Below are 22530 nucleotides of genomic sequence, written 5' to 3' on the forward strand. Positions count from 1 at the left end.
TCTATAGAACCTAATCAGAGACCTCCTTAATTTAACAAAATAGGACTAATCTCAACAGGAGGATGGATACTCTTCTCCTAGAAGCCTACTTCACATAATAGTCACACACTGCAGATGCAAATTATACAAGTATCCATATGCTTCATTTATACAACTATTTAACCAGACTAGCATAATAAATATGTCTAGTTAGATACTTGCAGTAAGTGTGCAGCTGTCTGGAAGGAGATACAAAATCACCATTAGTGAAATCCGAGCTGCAGCTGTCATTAATCAAAGCTTTGCCCTTGAACGTTCATCACTCGGATATTGCTGTGACAAAGTGGACTTTTACTGCTGTTTGGGAACCAGAAGATTTTACTTCCTTAAAATTATTTGAGTTTTCTAGTGGTGCAGATGCTGTGAAAAAGGCAGTTTTCATGCTTGGTCTCAACAGAGCAAATAAGCAGAGGAAAGATGATCAACGTATTACAAAACACTTAAATTATATGTAAAATGCTGAAGTTCTGCACAGTACGTAGAAAATCCCCATTGAAAATATTTGTATTAATAGAAATAATTGATGTTTCTTGGATCAATGAAGTGGAGATAATACAGTCAGGAGAGATTTGTTAGACCAAATGAAGATTTCTATTATATTGAAGTGGTGATGTAGAAGAAGCTTTAGTGAAGATGAGGTTCCAGGTGTAATGATACACCGCTGCTGCCAAGCCCTACATCCTTTGATCAGAAAAGAGCAGAGGCTGTTAAAAATATTCATCCAGTGAGTTGACAGGGATGGAGGGGTTTGCACAGTCTTAGGGGATTAAACCAGAGCAATCCAAAGAGCTTTCCTCATGGTGAATATGGCAAATATATCACAGAATCACTTGGGTTGGAAAGGATTTTGAGAGGCCATCTAGGCCAACCTCCCCACAATGATCAGGGACATCTTCCACTAGATCAGTTTGCTCAGAGTCCCATCCAACCTGACCCTGAATGTTTTCAGGAATGGTGCAGCTGCCACCTCTCTGCGCAATCCGTGCCGGTGCCTCACCACCCTCATTATAAAAAATAATTTGCCTCTTATCTATCTAAATCTACCCCCTTTTATCTTAAAACCATTCCTCCTTGACCCATTGCCACAGGTCTTACTAAAAAGTCTATTTTAGTAAGAAGAATTGGGGTACCCAATTCTTCTTATAAGCACCTTCAAATATTATAAAGTCACAATAAGGTCTTCCTAGAGCCTTCTCTTCTCCAGGCCAAACACTTCTAACTCCCTCAGTCTTCCTTAACCGGAGAGGTGTTCCATCCTTGTGATCATTTTCATGACTCTCCTCTGGACCTGCTGTAACAGGTTCATGTTTTTCCAGTGCTAAGGATCCCAGAGAGGGATGCAGCACTCCACGTGGGGTCTCACCAAAGCAGAATAGAGCAGGAGAAACACCTCTCTTGCCCTGTTGGTCCTTGGTCATGCTGCTTTGATGCACCCCAGGACTCAGCTGGCTTTCTGAGCTATGTCAAGGCTTCTAGACTGTAAACCATCATTCCTTTAGAAAGATAATTAAAAACTTTTCCAAAGGTTTCCATTTTCATTAACTGTATGAGCCTTATTTTTTATGCATTAACTAGCAGCTCACCAGGGCTCTTCATGGACAATATATTTGTCCAAAGAGGCTACAGAAGCCATTGGATCTGCCTGGATGTGGCAAAGTCAAATTTAGCCACAAGAACAAGGTGTTGAGTGACTGCTATCAGGCATATTATTTAGGCTAGAGAAAAGAAGATACACTTCATTAAGATCAAGAGGGACAACCTGCAACATCTGAAGAAGAGCCTGAAGGCACATTCTGACAGTGCTTGTGAGATGTTACCCAGTACCCACAGTGCACAAGCTCTGCCATGTCAACTACACACACCTGAAATCACCTTCTAGAGCTGAGCTTGGATTCCTATTTTAAAATTCTCTGCCTCCAGGAGAGCAGCCATGTACACTGATTTATGGGATGAGCCCTGATCTGTGAATGGTTGGAAAGAATCCTGGTCACATGGGCCAAAACCCTGTCAGAAACCATTCAAGCTGTTTTACATGTAGATGATTGAGTTTCCCATGTGGAAATATGTGTGGTTACCAGGTTAGTTCACTAATAAAGACATTTCCAACTAGATTTCAGCAGTCAGTACATTCTTTGAGAGTGGTTTGTTGGACACTGAGTGTGCACATGGGAAATTCACAAACTTGCTGGAAATCCATGCTCCTGCTTGCCTTGCAGTAACTTTGTCAAGTAACCACACTTGGAGCAAACTAGTAAGAATTTGCTGACTGCAGCTTCTCTGCATTTGTGAGCCATCTGTTCAGTCCCAGCACTTGTGTATATTGCTTCCACATGAGATCTGCACACTTTACTGGATGCTGCTTTATGAGAGCATTATCCAGTTCAGAAAGAGTCACCCTCAGCTCTGCAGTCACACACAAGAGGTTTGGAATTCACTCCTGGTGCCACTGAGAGCCCTAAAGATATACCCTGTATAGAGCAAATTCTTTAGGTCTTTTTATTGCACTATGAAAATTGTACTTTCAAGAAAAAAATTGTTAGCTGGGAATTATTGCAAATTTATTGTTTAGTGAAGGACTCCTCAAAACTTCTTTGCCAAAGACTTAAATATATTTTGGTTTGGGAAAAAGCATTGCAGTTTGTGGCACAGTTTTAGTATATAGCAATAAATGATGAGCAGTGGGTTTGAGATATGCAACTACCATACCTCTCATGTCCAGTGACTTCCAGGGAAAGCAATGAAAGGAAATTTAATATTCTTTGAGGTTTTCTTGCAGGAAAAAGATGATGTCTGGCAGAGCAACTATGTCAAACTATAGCATTTTCCTTTTTATCATGACTATTTTTATACTACTCTACTGTTTTTTTCAAACACATGATGATGACTGGCACTGAAGACACTGGAGGAAGCTGACAACTGGAATGAATCACAATCCTACAAAAATGCTTTTGAGTTCTGTGAAGAGATTTCTATTCAGGAACATCCGTATCTCCAAACCTTTGGCAGAGTTTGGCATGTATTTCCCTTACACAGTAAAACAAATCCTGTTTCAAGGAAGGTTTTTACAGAAAGTTTCACATCTGATTTTTTTGAATGCAAATCTTGCAGAATATTAATCTGGACTGAGAAATCCTACATTTCTTGTATTTATCCTTAAAAGTGGTGCTGGATGAGAGGCACTTTGCCAGCACAGGTTATCTCACAAACCTAGTGCAACCATATAACACAATTCTTATTAGAAGGTATTTAAGGTGTCTATTCAAATTTGTAATCCAATCAGGATTTGTGTTTATCTCATTGAGAACTGTGTCTACATGCCCTAGCTATCCCTTTGTCCTCCTCTCTAATCCTTTACTTATCACCCACTCTGCCTAGCAGAAGTTCAAGGCACTGGTCCTTTTCATTACCCAGACATCCTCCAGTACCTCAGGATTGTCTCAATTTAATGCCAACTCCTCATTAAAATGCAAAATGCACTTGGCATAACATTATTACAGCATTATTACTGTACTCTATCTCACAGCCCTGTCCCACTTCTCCAGAGATCTGTCTCCTCACCAAATGACAACCAATACCCAAAGCTACAAGCACAAACACAAATCTGGCATTTCACAAACTGTATTACAGCTCATTTCTTAGGCCTTTCTTTAGAGAAAGTAAAGACAACTTGCAAAAAACAGGGTACAAAGAGAGCACAATCTTATTACAGGAACCTTCACCTTATATCCTAATGCTACACCAAGCCCTGTAAGCAAATGCTGAAGAAAACCCCTCAGCACTCAGGTACTCCAAGAGACAGTTGACATCCTGGGCTGAGGAGAAATACATCAAAAAAGAGGCAAGTCCCCCAAAAAGGCACAAATGCCACCCTTTCATCTTAACTGCAGAGGCCAAAGCTGAAATGTAGTGAAGTAATGAAGACAACTAATTCACAACCTCTTGTATGAATTTATCAACTTGTATGATTGATTTTCTCCTTCGACCAAAATCTTAAATGGAAAAAATTATCTTGACAGCAAAGGTCATCAATGACACAAGAGACAACACAAAAGGCACTCCAAAGGGAAACTGGGGCTTGGTAGTAATTCCCAAGCCACAAAGCCCTACATGATAAATAATACATTCTGCAAAACTGAACAAAGAGTGCTTGTCCTTTACCTTCCCAAGAGCCCTGGCAGTTACTTTATCTCATTAAAGTACTGGATGTACTTATCCAATATTTACAGTTCTGCATTTGGGTTACTCTAGCAACTGTTATAGTCCCAGACACGCAGTTAATGAAAGATGTATATATTTTAATTTGTGTGGAGTGTCAACTGGGATTCTTATGCTGTCACCCATACACCTCACTTCATCACCAGGAATCATCAACAAAGCTTTTCAGCAATCTTGTCCTTCTCTCTGACATGCAACATTTGCACTACACACAGGACAGATTATCTTTGCTTGGTGCTTCATATGTCTCCAGCTCAGGGTCCTTAGGTAAATGATACTGAAACTGGTACCAAAAAATCCATTGCACAACTAGATATCATATCCAGACTAAAAAAAGATTCCTTCTTCTGCAGGACTGTCCATTCTGAAAAACAAAGATCTTTCAGAAACAAAGCCAGCTCAATCCAAGAACAAATTCAGCTCAATCCAGGAACAGAATTTTAGAGTGAGTTTTAAAGCAGCAATTGCTTTCATTATTCTTGTACGTTTGCTATTTTTGTTGTACTGATTTGACCGAATTCTTAGAATTCAGCCAGTCTAACCAGGCCATCTCAGCTCAAACAGGATCTCCTGCTTTCAAAGGCACTATCTCTTTCTATTGCCTAAAGAGATATACCCTTATATTTAGGGGTATATTCTAAAAGCCAACCCAGCTGTGGTACAAATTATGTGGCTTGCATCTTACTCTCAGTTTCTTTGGGCCTGTGAATAATGCACAAGTGTTGGTTACAGTTATCTAAGCTTTTCTCTGCTCCTACCTCAACTCACAGAATCCTAGATTGGTTTGGGTTGGAAGGGACCTTAAAGATCATCTAATCCAACCCTGCTGCTATGGGCAGAGACACCTTTCATTAGACCAAGTTGTTCAAAGCCTAACCATGGATACTCCCAGGGATAGGACATCCAAAACTTCTCTGGGCAACCACTTACAGTGTTTTACCACCCTCACAGTAAAGACTTTGTTTCTTATATATAATCTAACCTTGAATAATTTGTGCTGTTTTGGTCACCAAAATATAAGGAAGATATTAAACTATTAGAGAGCATCCAAAGGAAGGCAACAAAGATGTTGAAGGGCCTTGAGAGGAAGCCTTGTGAAGAGTGGCTGGGGACACTTGGTCTGTTCAGCCTGGAGCAGACTGAGGGGAGACCTCATGGCAGTCTGTGACTTCCTCGAGAGGGGAAGAGGAGAGGCAGGCGCTGATCTCTTCCCTCTGGTGACCAGTGACAGACCCAGAAGGCTTAGCCTACTGTTGTGTCAGGAGAAGTTTAGGTTGGATATTCAGAAAAGCTTCTTCACCCAGAGGGTGCTTGGGCACTGGAACAGGCTCACCAGGGAACTGCTCACAGCACCAGCCTGGCAGAGTTCAAGAAGCATTTGGACAATGCTGTCAGGCACATGGTGTGACTCTTGGGGAAGGTTCTGTGCAGGGCCAGGACTTGGACTAGATGATCCTGATGGGTCCATTCCAACACAGTGTATTCTGTGATTCAACATGCCCTCTTTCAGTTAAAAGCCATTTCCTCTTGCCCTATTACTCCATGCCCTTATAAAAAATTCCTCCCCAGAGAGGCACTAAGGGCTGGGAACAAATAAAATCAGTGGACTCTCACTCACAAAGGGTCAGAATAATGGCAAGTTTAGTTGAACATGAATAAAATATCCAGGTTTGATTTTGTATTCTCATTAAAATATTGATCCTTATTGCATTCAGAGTTTATTAAACTGGTTGGTTCCAGCATAATCACTCACATTTCACATTATGAGCAAGTACCTCCCAAAGCAAGACTGCCAGTCAAAAGTCTCACAGATGGCAGTTCCACCCTCCAACAGACATTCATTTGTCAAAACTGCAAGACAAATAATTTCCAGTAATTAACAGATTTGTGAAACTAATAATTTATCATGAACAATGCAACATACAGAGACATGTAAGTATTAATAGTTTTAACACCAGGAATAGCTCAATGTCTGCTCCTATTTGCAAATTTTCTAATTACCGCCTGCCATTTTTTGGCCCACTTTTGCTTTAGGTAGATATCCTATCCAATCTTCCACAGCAGAGATAACAAAACTGAATAAGAATAGGCCCTTGACTGACCTAAATTCTCTTCAAGACAACGAAATCAGACAATGCTTTCCATTATAACTTGAGCCTGACAGCCTAAATCAGGACGATCTCATGATATGATGTAAGCTTTGGATTCCTTAGTTAAGCTCTGCGTTCAGTCACAAGTGTCCTGTGAGGTCTTGAGTCAGTCACTAAAGCTTTTGTTCAGATCAGCTGGGTTTTGCTGATCCATAAAAAAGTCCCAGAAGAGCCATGGTCAGCTGGGCACCACACACCAGGATGGGACTCCTCAGGAGGCTTTTCTGTTATTCAGACATTGTCACCTGACACTCCTAGGTGTCAAATGGAGACACTGCACCATAGCCATCCGCAGGGATAGAAAGCACTGTACACACAGACACCTAAAACCACTTTTTGATGGAATGGGGAAAATTAGTTACCTCCCTTTTCCAGAGGAAGATTTAAGAAGGCAGTCTTCAAAATAAAGAGGCCTTCCTTTGAAGACCATCTAAATCTACGAGATTCATTATCCTTGCTGGAAACTCATGTAGCAACTCACAAAATATAATGTCGACCTCACAGAACACATGCATTTCAGAATGCTTTATGCACCCTGAGAAATGAGCAAAACTTAACAGTCTAAAAAGCTTTCTAATTTCACATCTAATAAGACTATACAGAAAAGCAGCTGGAACTCCTGCTTATAAACACCTTGCTATAATTACAAGATAAGCAAAAGAATTAGGCTTTCTAATCACAATAAATTACCAAGCAGAAAAAGGAATAAAATCTAACAAGGTCTTTCTATATTACACTGTGTTATTACAACCTTTTTATAATACCATCTATTGCAAAATGCCAGGCAGCTAATTAAGGGAAGAGCTTTTTTCACAGGTTAAGTAGAGCACCTACATTTCTGCAATTATTGCGCTGTTGGAGAGTGTGTCCTGATTCTGCTCCCATTTAAAGAAAAGAAATCAAGCCAGCATTATAACAAGTTTTGTGTGCTTGCTCTCAAGTGCATTTAGCAAATGGTCAAAATGGCCAACTAAGAGCTTGAAATAAACAAGCTGTGCTTTGCACAACCATAGGACTTTAGTGCATTGATAAATATTAATTAACTCCCATACTGCAAGGGATATATTGAAATAGGCAAGGGATATATTTAAGTATCACTTGGTTTGCTACTGAAATGCATCCCCCTTTTTATGCTTGGCCAGGATGCAGCAGCTGTTGAGCAACACACATGAATATTAAACAAGAGGTTTAGAGAAGAAGTAAGGAATACTTATGCAAAAGGCAGCCCGGAGGGATTTACACAGGTAGATAGCAATTACTTAAAGTAACAGCCCCCAAACTCTGCAGGTAATTTTGTTCTTCAGTCACTTCCACTTTAAATTTAAATTTGCTGTGGCTTTTAATAATACTGGAGGGCTTTGCAGGCAGCATGTCAGCTCTGAACTATGGTGAGGGGAACTCTGGCACAAAATCAGGGCCAAAATTGCTAGAATCTTCTTTTTATTCCGACAAAAATGAAAGAGGCGACTTAAGTATTCACAGCACAGTAAGATTTTGGCTTCATGCTGCTGAAAGGGCTGAGTAGCTGTTTAGATTTTAGAGGATTCAATAATTAAGCCCTCAAACAGCTATTCCACTACCCAAACACTCTCTAACTGATGAGCCCTTATTTTCAACACATCCCACCCAGCAGAGGGTACCACACTCAGCAGCAAGGCACAGGGTTTCTGCCTGATTTTTGTTGGTGGCTTCAATGGGTTATCTCCTGCCAGTGCAAGGAATTCACCACATGGAAATCACAATTTGGAAAAAAAACCCTGCAATTTGCAGTGTGTCATCTCAGCCTCATGTCCTGCATTATGGGGAAACCACTTTACAGTCTCCCATTGCAAAACCTATGCAATATCCAGCTGTCTCAGCATGAAGAGCCAAATTCTTTCTTGGGCAGACAAAAAATAAAGATGATTATGATTCATAACAGGACAAAATCCACCAAGCAGCAATTCAAAAAGGGCAACAAGGATATCACTGTCTATGCAACAGAAATGAAACAAAGAGCAGACAGCTTTCTTTTCCTGTCAAACATCACCAGTCATTCCTTTCTGTGACAAAAGGAAAAGGCATTTTAAGAAGATCAGCATTAGTTTGGTACCTAACCATCTACAAGTTTCATTACTATTTAAATAGTCTCTGTTGGAATGGGTGGAGGCACTCTGCCAAGGAAATCTCTGGAATTATCCCTGTAAATATGTAATTTAAACACACTTTGTGTACTTCAAACATAATTTTTACAGGCTAGCCCACTCAGAGGCCCTCCAAATGACTTGCTCTGTTTTACACCCAATCTACATCAGCACTTCCGGTGTCAGTATTAGGATTATATTAACAGCTTAACTTGTACTTAGTTATCCACCAAAACCAGTTCTGGCAGGGCAGCCAAACATTCATCTTAATTGAAAACGTCACGTCTTTGTTTTTCATCAAATTAATAAATGAGGTCACCAGATGGCTCTTTTAGGATCATTGAGCTGAGATTCTTGGATTTAGTGCTCCTTGTGTGCTTTCCCGCATAACTAAAAATTCTTAACATTGCCAGCACCTAAAATCAATCAGTGCTGGCATCCTCACATGACCAAAGTACCTCCAACAAAAACCTGAGTTCCGCAAACACAGAATCCTTTCCTGAATCCAGCCTCTCACAGCAAAAGAACTGACAGCAGACCTGGGGCCACATGCTATGAGTGATGTGCCATGGAGCAGTGCTAGAGGGACTTTTCATTTGAGATGCATTCATGAATCCATTCTCCTAAGTAGAATTTATTTCTTAGAGAGGTCAAGTGTCTTTTATTGAACAGTTAATTTTACAATCAGGTATTCAATCTGCCAGATGGGCTCCATGGTAACATCAACATTTTATATAGTTAAAATTTGACCTAGCAGATTATCACCATCTTTCTCCTCTTCAGTGCGGAGTAATGAGAAAAGACCTTTGCATTTAAGAGACTGAACCAGGCAATACATTGCTGGCCCCAACCAAAACCCTCTGCAGGGGCACTATTCCTGCATCTCTGCAGAGGGCTTCCCAAAAGTGAAGGCAAATCTCACATTTCCCCAGGTCCTTTAAGCTTCTGGCACAGAATTACTCTATATCTCCACCTAGCATTGAAAAGGTTTGTATTTCATTAAGATAAACTGCACAAAACTGTAGTCTCAGCTCCTTTTAGGTATTTGGATACAGTTTGGTGGTGGTGCATTGACACCACCCAACACCTTGGAGGCTGATCCACAGGAAGCACACATACACTACTACTGCAGTAAGGATCTGAAATGGGCTTGGCCTCCTGCACATATTTATCTTCACCTAAACCTAAGCAAATCTTTGGACAGCCAATGGACTGGCACAAACAGATGTTGCTGAGAGATGTTGTACTCCCACTTTCTTTGGCATTGTGGCCAATTGAAACTTCTTGAGAAATTCCAAATGGCTGAAAGAGCATTAAAACATCTTGGAGTTCAAAACACAGGAAACTCCAGGTACACAGGATAAACTTTATGCAGTAAAACATGAACTATATTTACAAGGCCCTGACACAAAACAATGTTTTCTCTGATCTCCCAAAAGCCTTAATGGAAATCATTATAGGCTTCTGGTGAGCAATCCAGAACATTTTGAAACAGAAAACACCATGCTCACTGTGGACAAAATAAAATAATGCCAACAGAAAGACGCATTTGAAATCAGTGTAACCACAAGATGTCACTCTAAACTTTACTTAGAGGAAGGGCTAGACTACTTCAACTTTTAATAGAGTTCAAAGATACCTTTTTTGAACTATATTTATAGTCTTCCACGTTGCTTTTACAAAACTTAAAACATAAATTAATTGCTACATGTTAAATACAAGTAAACAGTTATGAGAAAGGCAGTCTAACACACCAAAACTTACTTTTAAATCCTCAAAAGGCAGGCTGGGTATGAAATAATAACGAGAATAAAAACAGAACAGCCTTTTGGCTTGAGAGGTTAAAGAAGAAAAAGAATGAAGTTACAGCTCAGTTCAACAGTGAAGATGAAAAACAACTCAAAACACAAGATTTGGGAGAACATAGCCATTAAACATTTCAATCCTGTATCTATTCCTCTGTCTCACTGCAATTATGGTGGATTTCTATCTAATTATTATCTGCTTAGAAAGACACTCCATTTGTTTTGCAGCGTAAATAATCTAGTTCATCTAAACCATCTAACTATTGGGATAAAAATCAGATCTAAGAGAAAGGAAGTAACACTTGCGGTAGGATCAACATCGCTAAAAGCTCAGGCAGTGAAGACTCATATAGATGTGTCCAACAGTTTTGACCTTGCTTTAAAATATGTGTGTTATTAATATCACACAATGGAAATTGTGAAGAGAAGCTGTCTTTACTTTCCTTAAAGTTTAGGAAATCACTATGAAAAATTAACTCCAAAACACTGATAAGGTTGCCAAGGTACTTCCAAAGTTGGAAAGTGTCACACATCACTTGTCCCTCTGCTCTGACACTTGATTTAGTATACAGAATGGGCCTGCTCTGGGAAAGCTGCCTGAGCAAACTTTGCACCATTTATCTGAGGAGCTGAAAGGCTGAGAGCAATAAGAGGATTTCCAGGGGGTTCTTTACCTTAAGAGCATTAAATGCCACCCTGGGAATTAGATCCTACCCCTGACTCCTGCTGATAGTCTCACTGAGGTCAGAAAGTCACATACACAGTAGTTTTCAAAAATGATCATCCATCAGATGATCCTCATGTTTTAAGCACCCAAAATGAGACACTGAGACAGTCTTTCTGGAATGGTGACACTCCCTCTTGCAGCTGGAGCTGTGGTCAGACATGAGAAGTGATGCATGGGGTGATGTATCAGGTTACAAGCGTCTCCAAACAGGCCTCAAAAATAAGAAGATATTTTTACTTCTATTTCTCAGGGCTTCAGTAGCACCTCAGGGTGGTAGCACCTCTCACAGAGTAAATAATGATGGGAAATCAATGAATTAAATACTTGCTCATGAGCCGAGTCCTGCCCCTTCTGCATGCTGAATGAAGCAGAATTTCTGAAGAAAACAAGTTTGAGATGAAATAAATAAAAAGTATCACAACTGTATGTATGTACAGGAATTGAACTCAGTTCAGCAAAACTGGCTTAATAATAACACTGCCCTCTGATCACTTACCTAATTCTCTTCTTCTCACCTTTTTTGGAAATACCACATCCTTTCTGCATAACACAAAACAACATAACAGAAAAACACGTAATGATAATTATAATAAAAACTATTTTCTATTTCTAAAGCCTGGGGTTTTATGCAATGGTGCCTTAATCACCTGTATCAGCAGATATTCAAAGCCACATAACTATGACTACAAAACGAAGACAGGAAAGAACAAATTACAGACGTAAATTCAGTCTTCTTTGCAAGGAGCACCTAATGATCTCAGAGGCAGATCAGGGAGACAGAACACAAACACAGAAAGCGAACCGCATGACAGAATCAAATACAACAGGAATGAGCAACACAGTCTGCAGCATTTCTTGTCAAGACACACTTTAATCCTCAACAGAGCTCCCAAGCACAGAATAATACCTGAGCAAACTACAGCAGAAGTTTGAGATAAATACAATATCCACGGTCACCTGCCACAATTTGTAGATATGAATTCATATACGTATTCTATATATAGACATAGAAATTCACATATATACAGGTATGTGTATCTAAGAGTAAGCAGTTTGCTTTGATGCATTTCACTGTTCAGTGCTCAATCCCAACTGCACTTAAATCACTCCCATCAGTATTTCTCACTGACTCCCACAACACACTGGAAGCACAGGGTTAAATAAAAAGAGTAGAAATTCCAAAAGATCCACAGTGGTGGCACTAAGCAATAAACTTGGCTCATTTATAACACCTTTGAGAAGCCTAGGGTATAACACTCTTCAAGGCTAAAATGTTTCTTCAATTTTAAAATTACCATGCAATTTCTTAAAAAGTTATTTTCACTGAACAAAAGTCACACCACAGTCTAACCTAAAGTAACTCTGCAGATCAAAACATTAGCAAGGGAAAACAGCTTTGCTATTTTAGAGACAAAAATAAACATTGGGATTAGTGATGGAACAGCTTGCTCCAGATTTTCTTCCATTTTATTAGTAGATGTACAAACTACATTAGCAAGATATAAATCCAGTCTTTCTTTCTTTAACACCAAAAGAAAATCATCTATCCCATTGTTCTTTTATATTCTGTCAGCCTGAAAAAGGAAACTGCATTATTCAAAATAAAACCAAATTATCTAAATGAATCTCTTAATAATTAGTCTCTAGTTCTCATCACAAACCAAGAATAAAGGGCTATCCCTATTTAATGCAAAGAGAAAGAAAAGCTTCACATTGGGACAGCAGCCACATAGCAACAGCTGCTGCAACTGCATTTTATTAATTCTAATTATACACAGAATCCACATGGCCAAGATGCACTTAAAAAAAAAAACAAAACATTAAAAAAAACCCCAAGCCCTACAGAAAAATCAGCTTTCATTCCTTGCTGGATATTGAAAACTAACAACCTCAACACTTATCACATAGCTCATATTAAAAGTGGTTTGTTTCTAATAGCTTTTGCATATCTAATCACAAAAGTTCCCAAAGGTTCCAAACTGCTTGTCTGACATGTAAATATTATCATTCATGGGTTAAAAGGCAGCAAAACACAAGCAGAGGGTTGCATCAGGATTACAAGTGATTATGTATTACCCAGGTTGTATCAGTGCTGTAATCTGTTTCTTCTTGTACTCAGATAGGCTGAGAATCCAGACACAGATCTGGGCTGGGATCTTCTATTTATCAGAGTTCATCAGCAACCACTCCCATAAATATTTGCAAGAGGTAGCAGAGCTTTGCTTGGTTGAAGTAGTTCCTGGTAATTCAGAAGCTTTTAATATTTCAATTCTTTCAAATAAAAACTGATTTGGGATACCCACACAAGATTCCCACATCTTTGCACACACCTTCCCTCAAGGTGGAAAATAGCTTTAACATTAAGAAGCTGGCTACTCACATCACCAGGCTGGCCAGAAAAAAGAGGGAGCACCGTGCCCTGGCTCTCTTTGCTCCCACCTCTAACCAGTAAAACATCACATTAACATCCAGTAAGTCCCAAAGACTACAACAATTCTGAGAAATATTTCAGCTCCCCCATCACAGACACAACTAAGAAAAACTGGGTAACATTTCAGACTTCAATGAAACACAAAGGCTGCCCAGAGAGGCTGTGGGTCTAATCCCCTGGAGATACTCAGAGTTGTATTCAGATGGCTTTTGCATGACGTGCTCTAGGGAGCCCTGCTTAAGCAACAAGGTTGGGCTAGGTGATCTCTACTTGGGGTACCAGGGGTCCATTCCATCCTGGCCCATTCTATGAGGCTGTGAAACTCCTCTCTGTGTATCTTCACTCCAATTCCTCTACAGCAACATGATGTCTGTCCATCTTCTTTCTCCATGTGCATTCACCCGTCAGCTCTCACCAGCTAAATTTGGACCCTCTGTCCACTCTCAATGCAACCTGATAGAAGCAAAAAAGCCTTATTTCCTCTAAAGGCTCCACAGGCACCATAGGCTGGGAGGAATTGTAGGAGACAATTATAGTAACACAGGAGAAATTGCAATGCCATGGAAGCAAAACCAGCAGCTGGCCAAAATCCACCAGAAACCAGTTCGAAGAAAAGGTGGATCTTTCTCTTTAACAAGTGGTCCACTCCTTGTAACCAGACTTTCACTGGAGAATAGCAAGGGTTAGGTCCTCCACCTGGCTGTAATCCAGTCCTAGCTCATAAAAAAGAAAAATCACACAGCTTCAAACCATCCCAAAGATTGAGCACTACCTTTAGCTCTTTTGAGTGAAAGCACAGAATTTGCTTACTAAGAGAATTGGACTTCAAGAATAACAGCAGCTGCAGCTGTCTTCAGGCAAAACAAAAGCTGCCCTTGAATTTAAATTTCAGTTATGCTGTAATTTATGCTGCAACAAAGAAAGATGCCAGTTTGGGAAAGTAGGACTCTATGCAGAGTAATAACAGGCTTCCCCATTGTCAGAGATGTCATTTGAGCATCCCTCAAATATGACAGCACTGAAGAGGTTTTGCACATTTCTTTTCCTCCTTGACATTTTTAATAGTCAGGGAGGGTTTCAATATTTTTAGATAGAGCTATAGAAGAATCTGTATTTTCCAGACAGGGAAGGTCTGAATATAAATCTCAGAGAATCACCCCAACACAAGATGCCAGGCAAGCAAAATCAGCAGGGGTTTTATTCTTTGACTTCACAAATGGTGGATGCAGGCCCTCAGCAAGAGGATTATTTAATATCCCTGGGATGGACACAGGCTTGGCTGCACTGGATTAACACCTGAGGAACCCAGTGTTGTTACTGTGGGTGAAACAGCCTGACACGACCAGAAACCAGCTCACTGAGAGTAATTCTAGAAAGAAGTGGCATAGGAGACAAGTGACCTTACATCAGGAGCACTGCAAGTAATTGAGTACACAGAACACATGAGTGGGACAAAAACATCAACCGAGAGCAAGCTTGGCAAGTATGATGAGGCAACACCCAGTTGTGCTTTCCTGTTGAAAAGTTTCCCAGCACAGCAATTCATTTCATGTCCTTCTGGTCCCTAAAACACTGACACAGCATTGTCCTATGGATTGAGAGAGATGGGTAGTGGTGACAGTCACCATCGCCTCACCTCAGAAAGGTAACTGTCAAACAAGTTCTCTATCTGGATTTCCTCAATACTAGCTTTGTCAGGAACCTTGTGGAACTGGACATTGCCTTGTTTTCTGTGGTGCCAGGAATGTTAAATGTCTGCTCAAATTAAAAAATACAAAAAAGGTCTTGGTGGCTGTAAAGGAAAGCCTGAAAATATGATAGCAGTGTTTCTTAAAGACAGATCACCGGAACAGACAGAACAACCTTCAGTATTTAATAGATTATTCCTATGACTTTTGTGCAAATCTCAGCACTATCATGTATGATGAGGATGCCATTTTTGCATTTTCTGGCCTCTCTAACTGCTCTTCACACTACTTTGGTACATGCCCCATCTCCAGCCCAGGACTGTGACGTAGGTCTGCTTTTCTTATCTTGTATCCTGCTTTTCATACATCTATTCCTGAGTTCTGACTCACCTCCTTCCCACTTCTCAAATTTCATTAAAAACCCTTCTCCTTAAACACAACATGCCTAAACATATTGCTTGCCTTAACATTAATCTCCTATATGTTCTTCTCCCTGTATGGTCAACAGCATCATTTTTCTTCTCAGCATTAAAGCCTATGCAATGTGGGGGCCCTTTTTCATCACTATTCTTAGTTTCCATGCCTGGCTATGCCCATCAAAATAATCCTCACTTTTCATTCCTAGAGTTTTCTTTTTATGACAGTGACATGTTTCAACACTCCATCATTACTCCTATGATAGGTTCCTCTCCAGTTTCTTTCATATCTAAACTATCCAGAAGATTAATCATGGCCCTAAGTACAAGAGAAATGTCAGTTCCAGCTCACAACTTTGCAGACACTGAGGTAAATCAAACTAAGACAAATCCATAGGAAATCAAGCTCCTGGCTTGCTTCATGCTAGCTAGAATAAATACTTGAATTTCTCAAAGACTATGCTATTTTTATTAGATACATAGGTCCTAAAATAATTAAACCAAACAGAAACTTGCTTTGGATCTCTGAAATGTCCTATCTGTCCTAGGCACCCTTCCAGTAACATGAAAGAATACAAGATTTAGTTAAATCTCTGGAATTTTGGAGATTAATGTAACACCATTGAGTTACACTCCCACTTCATTTATACACTCTTTTAACAGAAGAATAATATGAGGTCACAGAAAAATCATTTTACTTCCTTTTTGACTTGCTTTAAAAGACACAATACTCTTTTTTAAAAGATTTTTATAACAAGGTTTATTTAAAAGTGACCTGGATGAGGAAGAGTCTTAAACTGGCCTACTGGCAATACAACACTGTATCCTAAGTCTCTAAGTGCCGGCAGAGTGTTTTTTTCCTCTGAATGATGAGCAAATTTTGTAACAGTAATGTTTGCTACAGCAATTTTTAAGATGAGCAGTTTCAGAACATCTGCACTATTTTGCAAAAATGGTACAATACCATTTTAAAAAAAAAGGTAATGCATATTTTAATTAGAAATACGGCATTTTAAAATTCAGGCAAAGTTACGCAAGCATGAGGAAAAAAACACAAGACATGGTTTCAAAGTCTGCAGGAAATACGTCACGAACTGCAGATTGGGTTTATCCGAATTTTAGAAAAACCTATGGAGATTAGTTTTTACCTAATACTGCATAAGATGATTACAGTTATTTGTGGCACTTTAATTCCTACTAGAAACAAAATTATGTTTTATAGAGATGTATCTACAAAAAAACCCAAACAACTCTGACATAAACCTCTTTTATCCATCTCATTCCACAGAACCACCCTCTAAGCTGTGGAATCATGCACTTTTCTTAATGAAATGAAGGCTAGACAAATAGATAGCAGAGGTTTCTCAAAATAAATTGCACTAAACTATGTACTGCATTATTAAAATTTATTAAGTTTCATAAAGAACAGAACTGGAAAAAAACTTTTTGGTTGCTCTGACACATCCAGATGACGATTATTTCTCTCTTTCATGATTTCCCTTTTTTATCTCAGCACGATGCCTCTAACATGCCCCACTATGAGACAATCCCAAAAAATGAGACATTTGGATTTTTGGAGGTTTCATTTCCTCTTCCTTTTAAAAATGTTCACATCAGCACATGTGCTACAATTTAAGAGAACCTTGTGATTTTACTATCAGCTAGCTAGAGATGAACCTACAAAAAGAAAAATCCTTCCAAAGTCCTAACAACAGCATAACTCCTTGCTGCCCATAGAAGAGTGGGTAAAATCCTTCTGGTGAATGAAATCTAAAATTAACTGAAGAGTAATGTCAATATCTAAATTCATGTTCTTCCCCTTGCGTGCTCCTTCTGAAGAGCTGCTCCTCCTCCCTCTTCTTAGGGCTGGATTTTCCAAGCATTGTGTTTGGGCCACTGGAGTGTAAGTGGGACTCCAGAGACTGCAGTTCCATCTTCACTTTGAAAATGTGCTTCTTAGCAACTAACTCGGCTCTCACTGAGCACAGCCACTCTAGCAAGACATCCAGCAACAAGAACAGCCCAAAGGGAGAAGGGAACGCTTTTAAACCCTAATTAAAATATAAAAGGGCCATCCTTCAATAATCCTTTTCCTTACATGACTGTAGTGGCTTATTGCTTGTGTAGAATATATGCAAGAAAAATATTGAATCTTCCTTTCTCTCATGTTATCCCACTGTTCAGTAGTCCACATTTAATATTTATGAAACAAATTGAAGATAAAAACAGTCAGACACACATTGAGAAGCCAAGTTCAAAGATGGCTGAATCAAATCAGCATAATCACACAAGCATAAGTTTGAGAATAAAAGGAACTAGACAACACTAGATTTAAAAATTGACTATTATTATTTTTCCTTATCGGTTCTTGTTATACTCAATTTAAGATATTCAAGAGACTTTTAAAGCCTTTTGAAAGTTAACTAGAACTGAACTGACACTTAAAAGAGCAGAGATGGTTACAATGGATAAATTTATTTGTAAAGGAGCCAAAGTCCACTGAAGCTGTGGGACCTACAAAAACTGAATTTGGCACATAATTTTGTGTTAACTTTATTCCGGGCAAGAATGTGCACCTCTGCATCCAGATTAATGATTCTGTACAGAAATCGCATTTCTCATTAGTAGTTACAGCTTAAATATTCAAAAGGTCAATCATTGTGGATAAAATCAGTATTTGACAACTATAAATGAGAGAGTTTTGGAAAACAACAAACTTTCAGACTCTGAAAATTAAGTCTCCTTAAGATCAGGCACAGAAAAATGGACACTTTCAAGACCATTAGACATTCTGTAAATATAAAAGACAAAGGAAGATTAGCAGTACAGAACTTAAGAAGAGACCAGAAGCTCTGCCTTAGGTTTGTGTGGTAGTATGATTTATAGGTGAATAGAGAAACTATGCCATGAAGCTAAAACAGATGTTATGGAAGTGAGGGTCTTTTTAAATACGAATTATGCAAGAATCTCATTAATGATTGTGTAATAAGATCATCTACCACACTTAAAATGTGTGGGCTGTCTCCTCTCACGGAGGAGAGATTCCTCTTTAGTATTGTTCCAGAATCTAGACCAACGAAGTAACAAACCAAATGTAATAATGAGACACTTTGAACATGTCTTGCAATTCCCAAATCTCTTCTATAAAAGGAAGCATTTAAGAAGAAGGGAAAGACATCTAAAGGCCCACAAATTAAAATGCTAACTTCTGTAACACCATACTCCTCACTTTGTTACAGTAGCAATCACAGGATTTAAGTTCTTCTTTGGATTCCACCTTATTGTAGATATAATCACTTTTTCATTTCTAACACATGTAATACATCAACAGATACTGTAGTGTAGCCACACACAAAGCACACGTTGTTAGAATACTCTGAAGTATTCTAATTACTTCCAAGTAGTGCAGAAGTAAATGTACAGCTAAAGTCACTTCTGTGACTAGTGTATTTCTTCAGTACACACTTCTATATCCATACTCACCTTCATAAAAACAATATGGGAAGGTCCAATTCTTTTTCCTCCTTATTTTCAAATCTATTTACAACTATTTGGTAAATTCAATTATTAATCCCTTTCCTTTTTTAAAGCATACAGGGCAATTAAAATTACGTAGAGTTTATAAAATAAAGCTATTCACTTTAAAGAAGTTAAGAAAAGTTACAAGTATAGTAGCACTAACATTAATTAATTCCATTTGCAGGAAATGTTAGAGACTGGTAATACACATTTTCTACAAATGCTACAGGAATTCCTGAAACTAGTCCCAGACCTCCATTGTCTTCACAGTAATAATGCATTATTGATCTGCTTCCACTTTTATGACACAATCAAAATTTTTCCATAACTGGTCCTGACTGTAGCTCTGCAAACACCACAGCTGATACTCTGCTTCAAACAGCCATAAGCTGAAGGCACATGTGCTTCCATAAATATAATCTGTGTTAGGAAATGCAGCCTAGGGAGGAGCTCCTCACACAATGTAGTTGTGTGTGAAGGAAGGGCCATGCAATGCGAGCAAGAGGGCAGAGGGAGGTAAAGCAAGGGAGATGCACAGTTACAGTCACCACTTCCCACGACTGGCAGCACAAGGAACAAAGGAATGCCAAGGCAAACATGTATGACCTTGATAACATTATATATAACAACTTATGGAGGCTGCTTTATACAAAGTTCCAAATCAACAAGCACTTGATTTTAACATCATTTACAAGATGAAATGGGGATCTTCAAGTAAGTGGAAGGAAGACTGAGTAATACACCACACATCTATTTGAACACTGCAACATCACATGAACGGGAACATTCTGCCAAACTGTGTCCTGGAGCAATTTTCTTAACTCATTTTTGAGTTTCTCTGCTGACACTTCACAAAAATGTAATTCAAAAGACACAAAGATTTTCAATGCTACTTGGTGCCAGAGAAATCAATTAAACTTTGGCCATTTACCTCTGAAGATTAAGCTATCTTCAGCTTTGCATAAACAGTTATATCTTACTCTGATTCTGTATCTCATATTAAATAAAGCAAAGCAGCAAGGTTTAGGAATAATTATTCAGTACCTTAACTTGTATTCAGTTTCTGTTAATTTTCCTTCTCTCTAAGTAAGAAAATACCTTTAAACTACCAGTACAAGGAGTTTCTGCTCAGAGAACCTGTAAGGATCATCTCAACATGCTTTTCACCATAAACACAAATTAAATAGTGACTAATAACAAAGTTACTAGGTCTGACCTAGCTCTGGCCTCCAAGAGAGCGCACCTAGTATTAAACATTAGTACCTACCTAGAAGTGCCTGAAACAAGCTGCTCTTAAAGATGCCCATCACCTTTCTGATGGCTTTTTTCAGTTGTTGCTCTTCTGGCTTCTGTAGTTTTTTGCAATATTCTTCCAGCAGTACTAAAGCTCGATCAGTATCTAAATAAAAAACAAACCAAGCACAACAATATATTTATTGGCTCTGGAAAGTATTTAAGTGCTCAAGTGTTAACTACATATTTTGAGAGGCATTGTTCACACATATAAGCAACATTTACAGGAAGTGTTCATAGAATCACAACCGTATTATGGTTGGAAAAGATCTACAGGATCATAGAGTCCAACTATTAAATCAGCACCACCATGTTCCCCAGCAAACTACGTCCCCAAGTGCCACATCCACATGCCTTTGGAACACTTCCAGGGACGGGGATGTTAGTGCTTTCTGTCACTAGCTGTATGTCACGAATATGTGCATATGGGAAAATGATCTTTGGAATAGCATCTATAATAAGTGCTCAACTTCTATTTATCCAAAACCATCTGGAAGCTATGGGGCCTGGACCAAATTACAACTTGCAGAAGCTACAAAATTATAGACAATAACCATTATGGAAACCCATGCTGGAAAACTGGCCTTAAAACATATTCAGAAAAGACATGAAAGTGTTTGCTTTGCATCTGCTGCACTCAGTTCTCTGTCTGACAAATGTGTATCTGAAAGGCAGGTGTCCAAGAGTGAGGCTGTTTTTTTCTATTCCCTCAATACATAAAATTGCTATCTACCTCTTTGGTAAACGAGGCTTTGATAGCAGACTTTCATCCATGTGCTGGCTCAAAAAGAGCAATCCAGCCTTTCTCTAAGAGCCTAGAGGAGCAGAGCTCTGTTTCTCCTGCCACTATTATCTTTGTGCAGTCACTTGCCAAGAGCATGAATGGCATGTAAAATTGCATGAAATCCAAACATCACCATCTCACAGAGAAAATAGAGGAAGATGGAGAATCGAACCTCATTTGTCCTTCTCCCACCCCAGTTAGGTTCCAGAAGTGTACACAAACGTATGTATGACACTGAGATATCTGCACATGCTTTTGTAATTGTATTGCCACCAAATTTTCAGTACAATTCCCAAATACTTAACCCCCACCCCTCAAATTAATAATGAAAAGCAAGTGCCTCAATCTAAATTTCTTCCATTAGTATACAATGCAAGTTTCATTACTAGAGAGTCAGATTCCTCTGGTTAGACCAAACTCATAGTAGTGTAAAATGCGTGGAAAGGCAGTAAAGATCACTTTTATAACTCTTTTTTTATTAAATAACTAAAATAAAGCTTCTTTTTCACTGTATAAAAATTGACTGCCTTTGTTCAGGGTCTTGATGACTCCCTGTATTACAGGCCTTGGGAAGTGACAACCAGATGAGTTCACATGGGGGCAGAGACATGACTTGAATTCTGTAAACTGATCACATTCTCAAGTTTAAAAAGGGGAAAATTTTAATCAATAGTTAAAGTTTAAAAAGAAAAAACATTGCATCTTTCTCCTCCCAGAAATTCTACCTGGTCATAAGCATTTTATCAGAGAAATGAAAAACATCATGAATAAAAGGGAATTTTATTTAAATGTTTTTATATGTGCACAGACACATATACATATAAATATATAGAATCATTAACATGGGAAAAGACCTCCAAGACCATCGAGTCCAACCTTATGCACATATCACATAGACAGGAAGATTGGGGAACATTTTATAGCAGTCTAGCCATTATAGTGGAGGAGCTCACAATTCTCAGCTATGATCCCACCTTGAGGGGGTCTCCAAGACACCTTTTTTCCATGATAGCTGTCCTTGGGGCAGGTAAGGACTAAGCAACTGCACTTAGGACCACTTACAACCCATGCAGAGAGAGACAGATCAGCTCTTTTAAGGCCACATGGCAATACCTCGGCTGGGCTTCCATCAAATCATCCAAACCAAAAGCACAGCCTTGAAACAAATCTCTGGATCCAAGTGGGATATGGTTGGGTACAAAGAACTACTTCTGCATGCAAGCTCAGCTTCTTTTGCTTTTAAAACACCAATTACATCACACTTTTTACTGACCTCATGGTGACTGTGCCTGACCCACCTGAGACATTTGCATGTTCATTGATACACTGAACCTTCTGGC

General features: G+C 39.0%; 1 protein-coding gene across 1 annotated transcript in view; it reads right to left on the minus strand.

Moving 5' to 3' along the window:
• Positions 1-22530, minus strand: part of DLG2 (discs large MAGUK scaffold protein 2) — a 982417-nt gene that overhangs the window by 944342 nt on the left and 15545 nt on the right. Inside the window, exon 3 of the mRNA XM_039718578.1 lies at positions 20381-20512. Within this exon, the coding sequence (XP_039574512.1) occupies positions 20381-20512 (132 nt within the window). The remainder of the gene's footprint in view (positions 1-20380; positions 20513-22530) is intronic.

This window comes from Passer montanus, unplaced genomic scaffold, assembly GCF_014805655.1.
Source record: "Passer montanus isolate IOZ18808 unplaced genomic scaffold, ASM1480565v1 scaffold4, whole genome shotgun sequence".
Taxonomy (NCBI): Eukaryota; Metazoa; Chordata; class Aves; order Passeriformes; family Passeridae; genus Passer; species Passer montanus.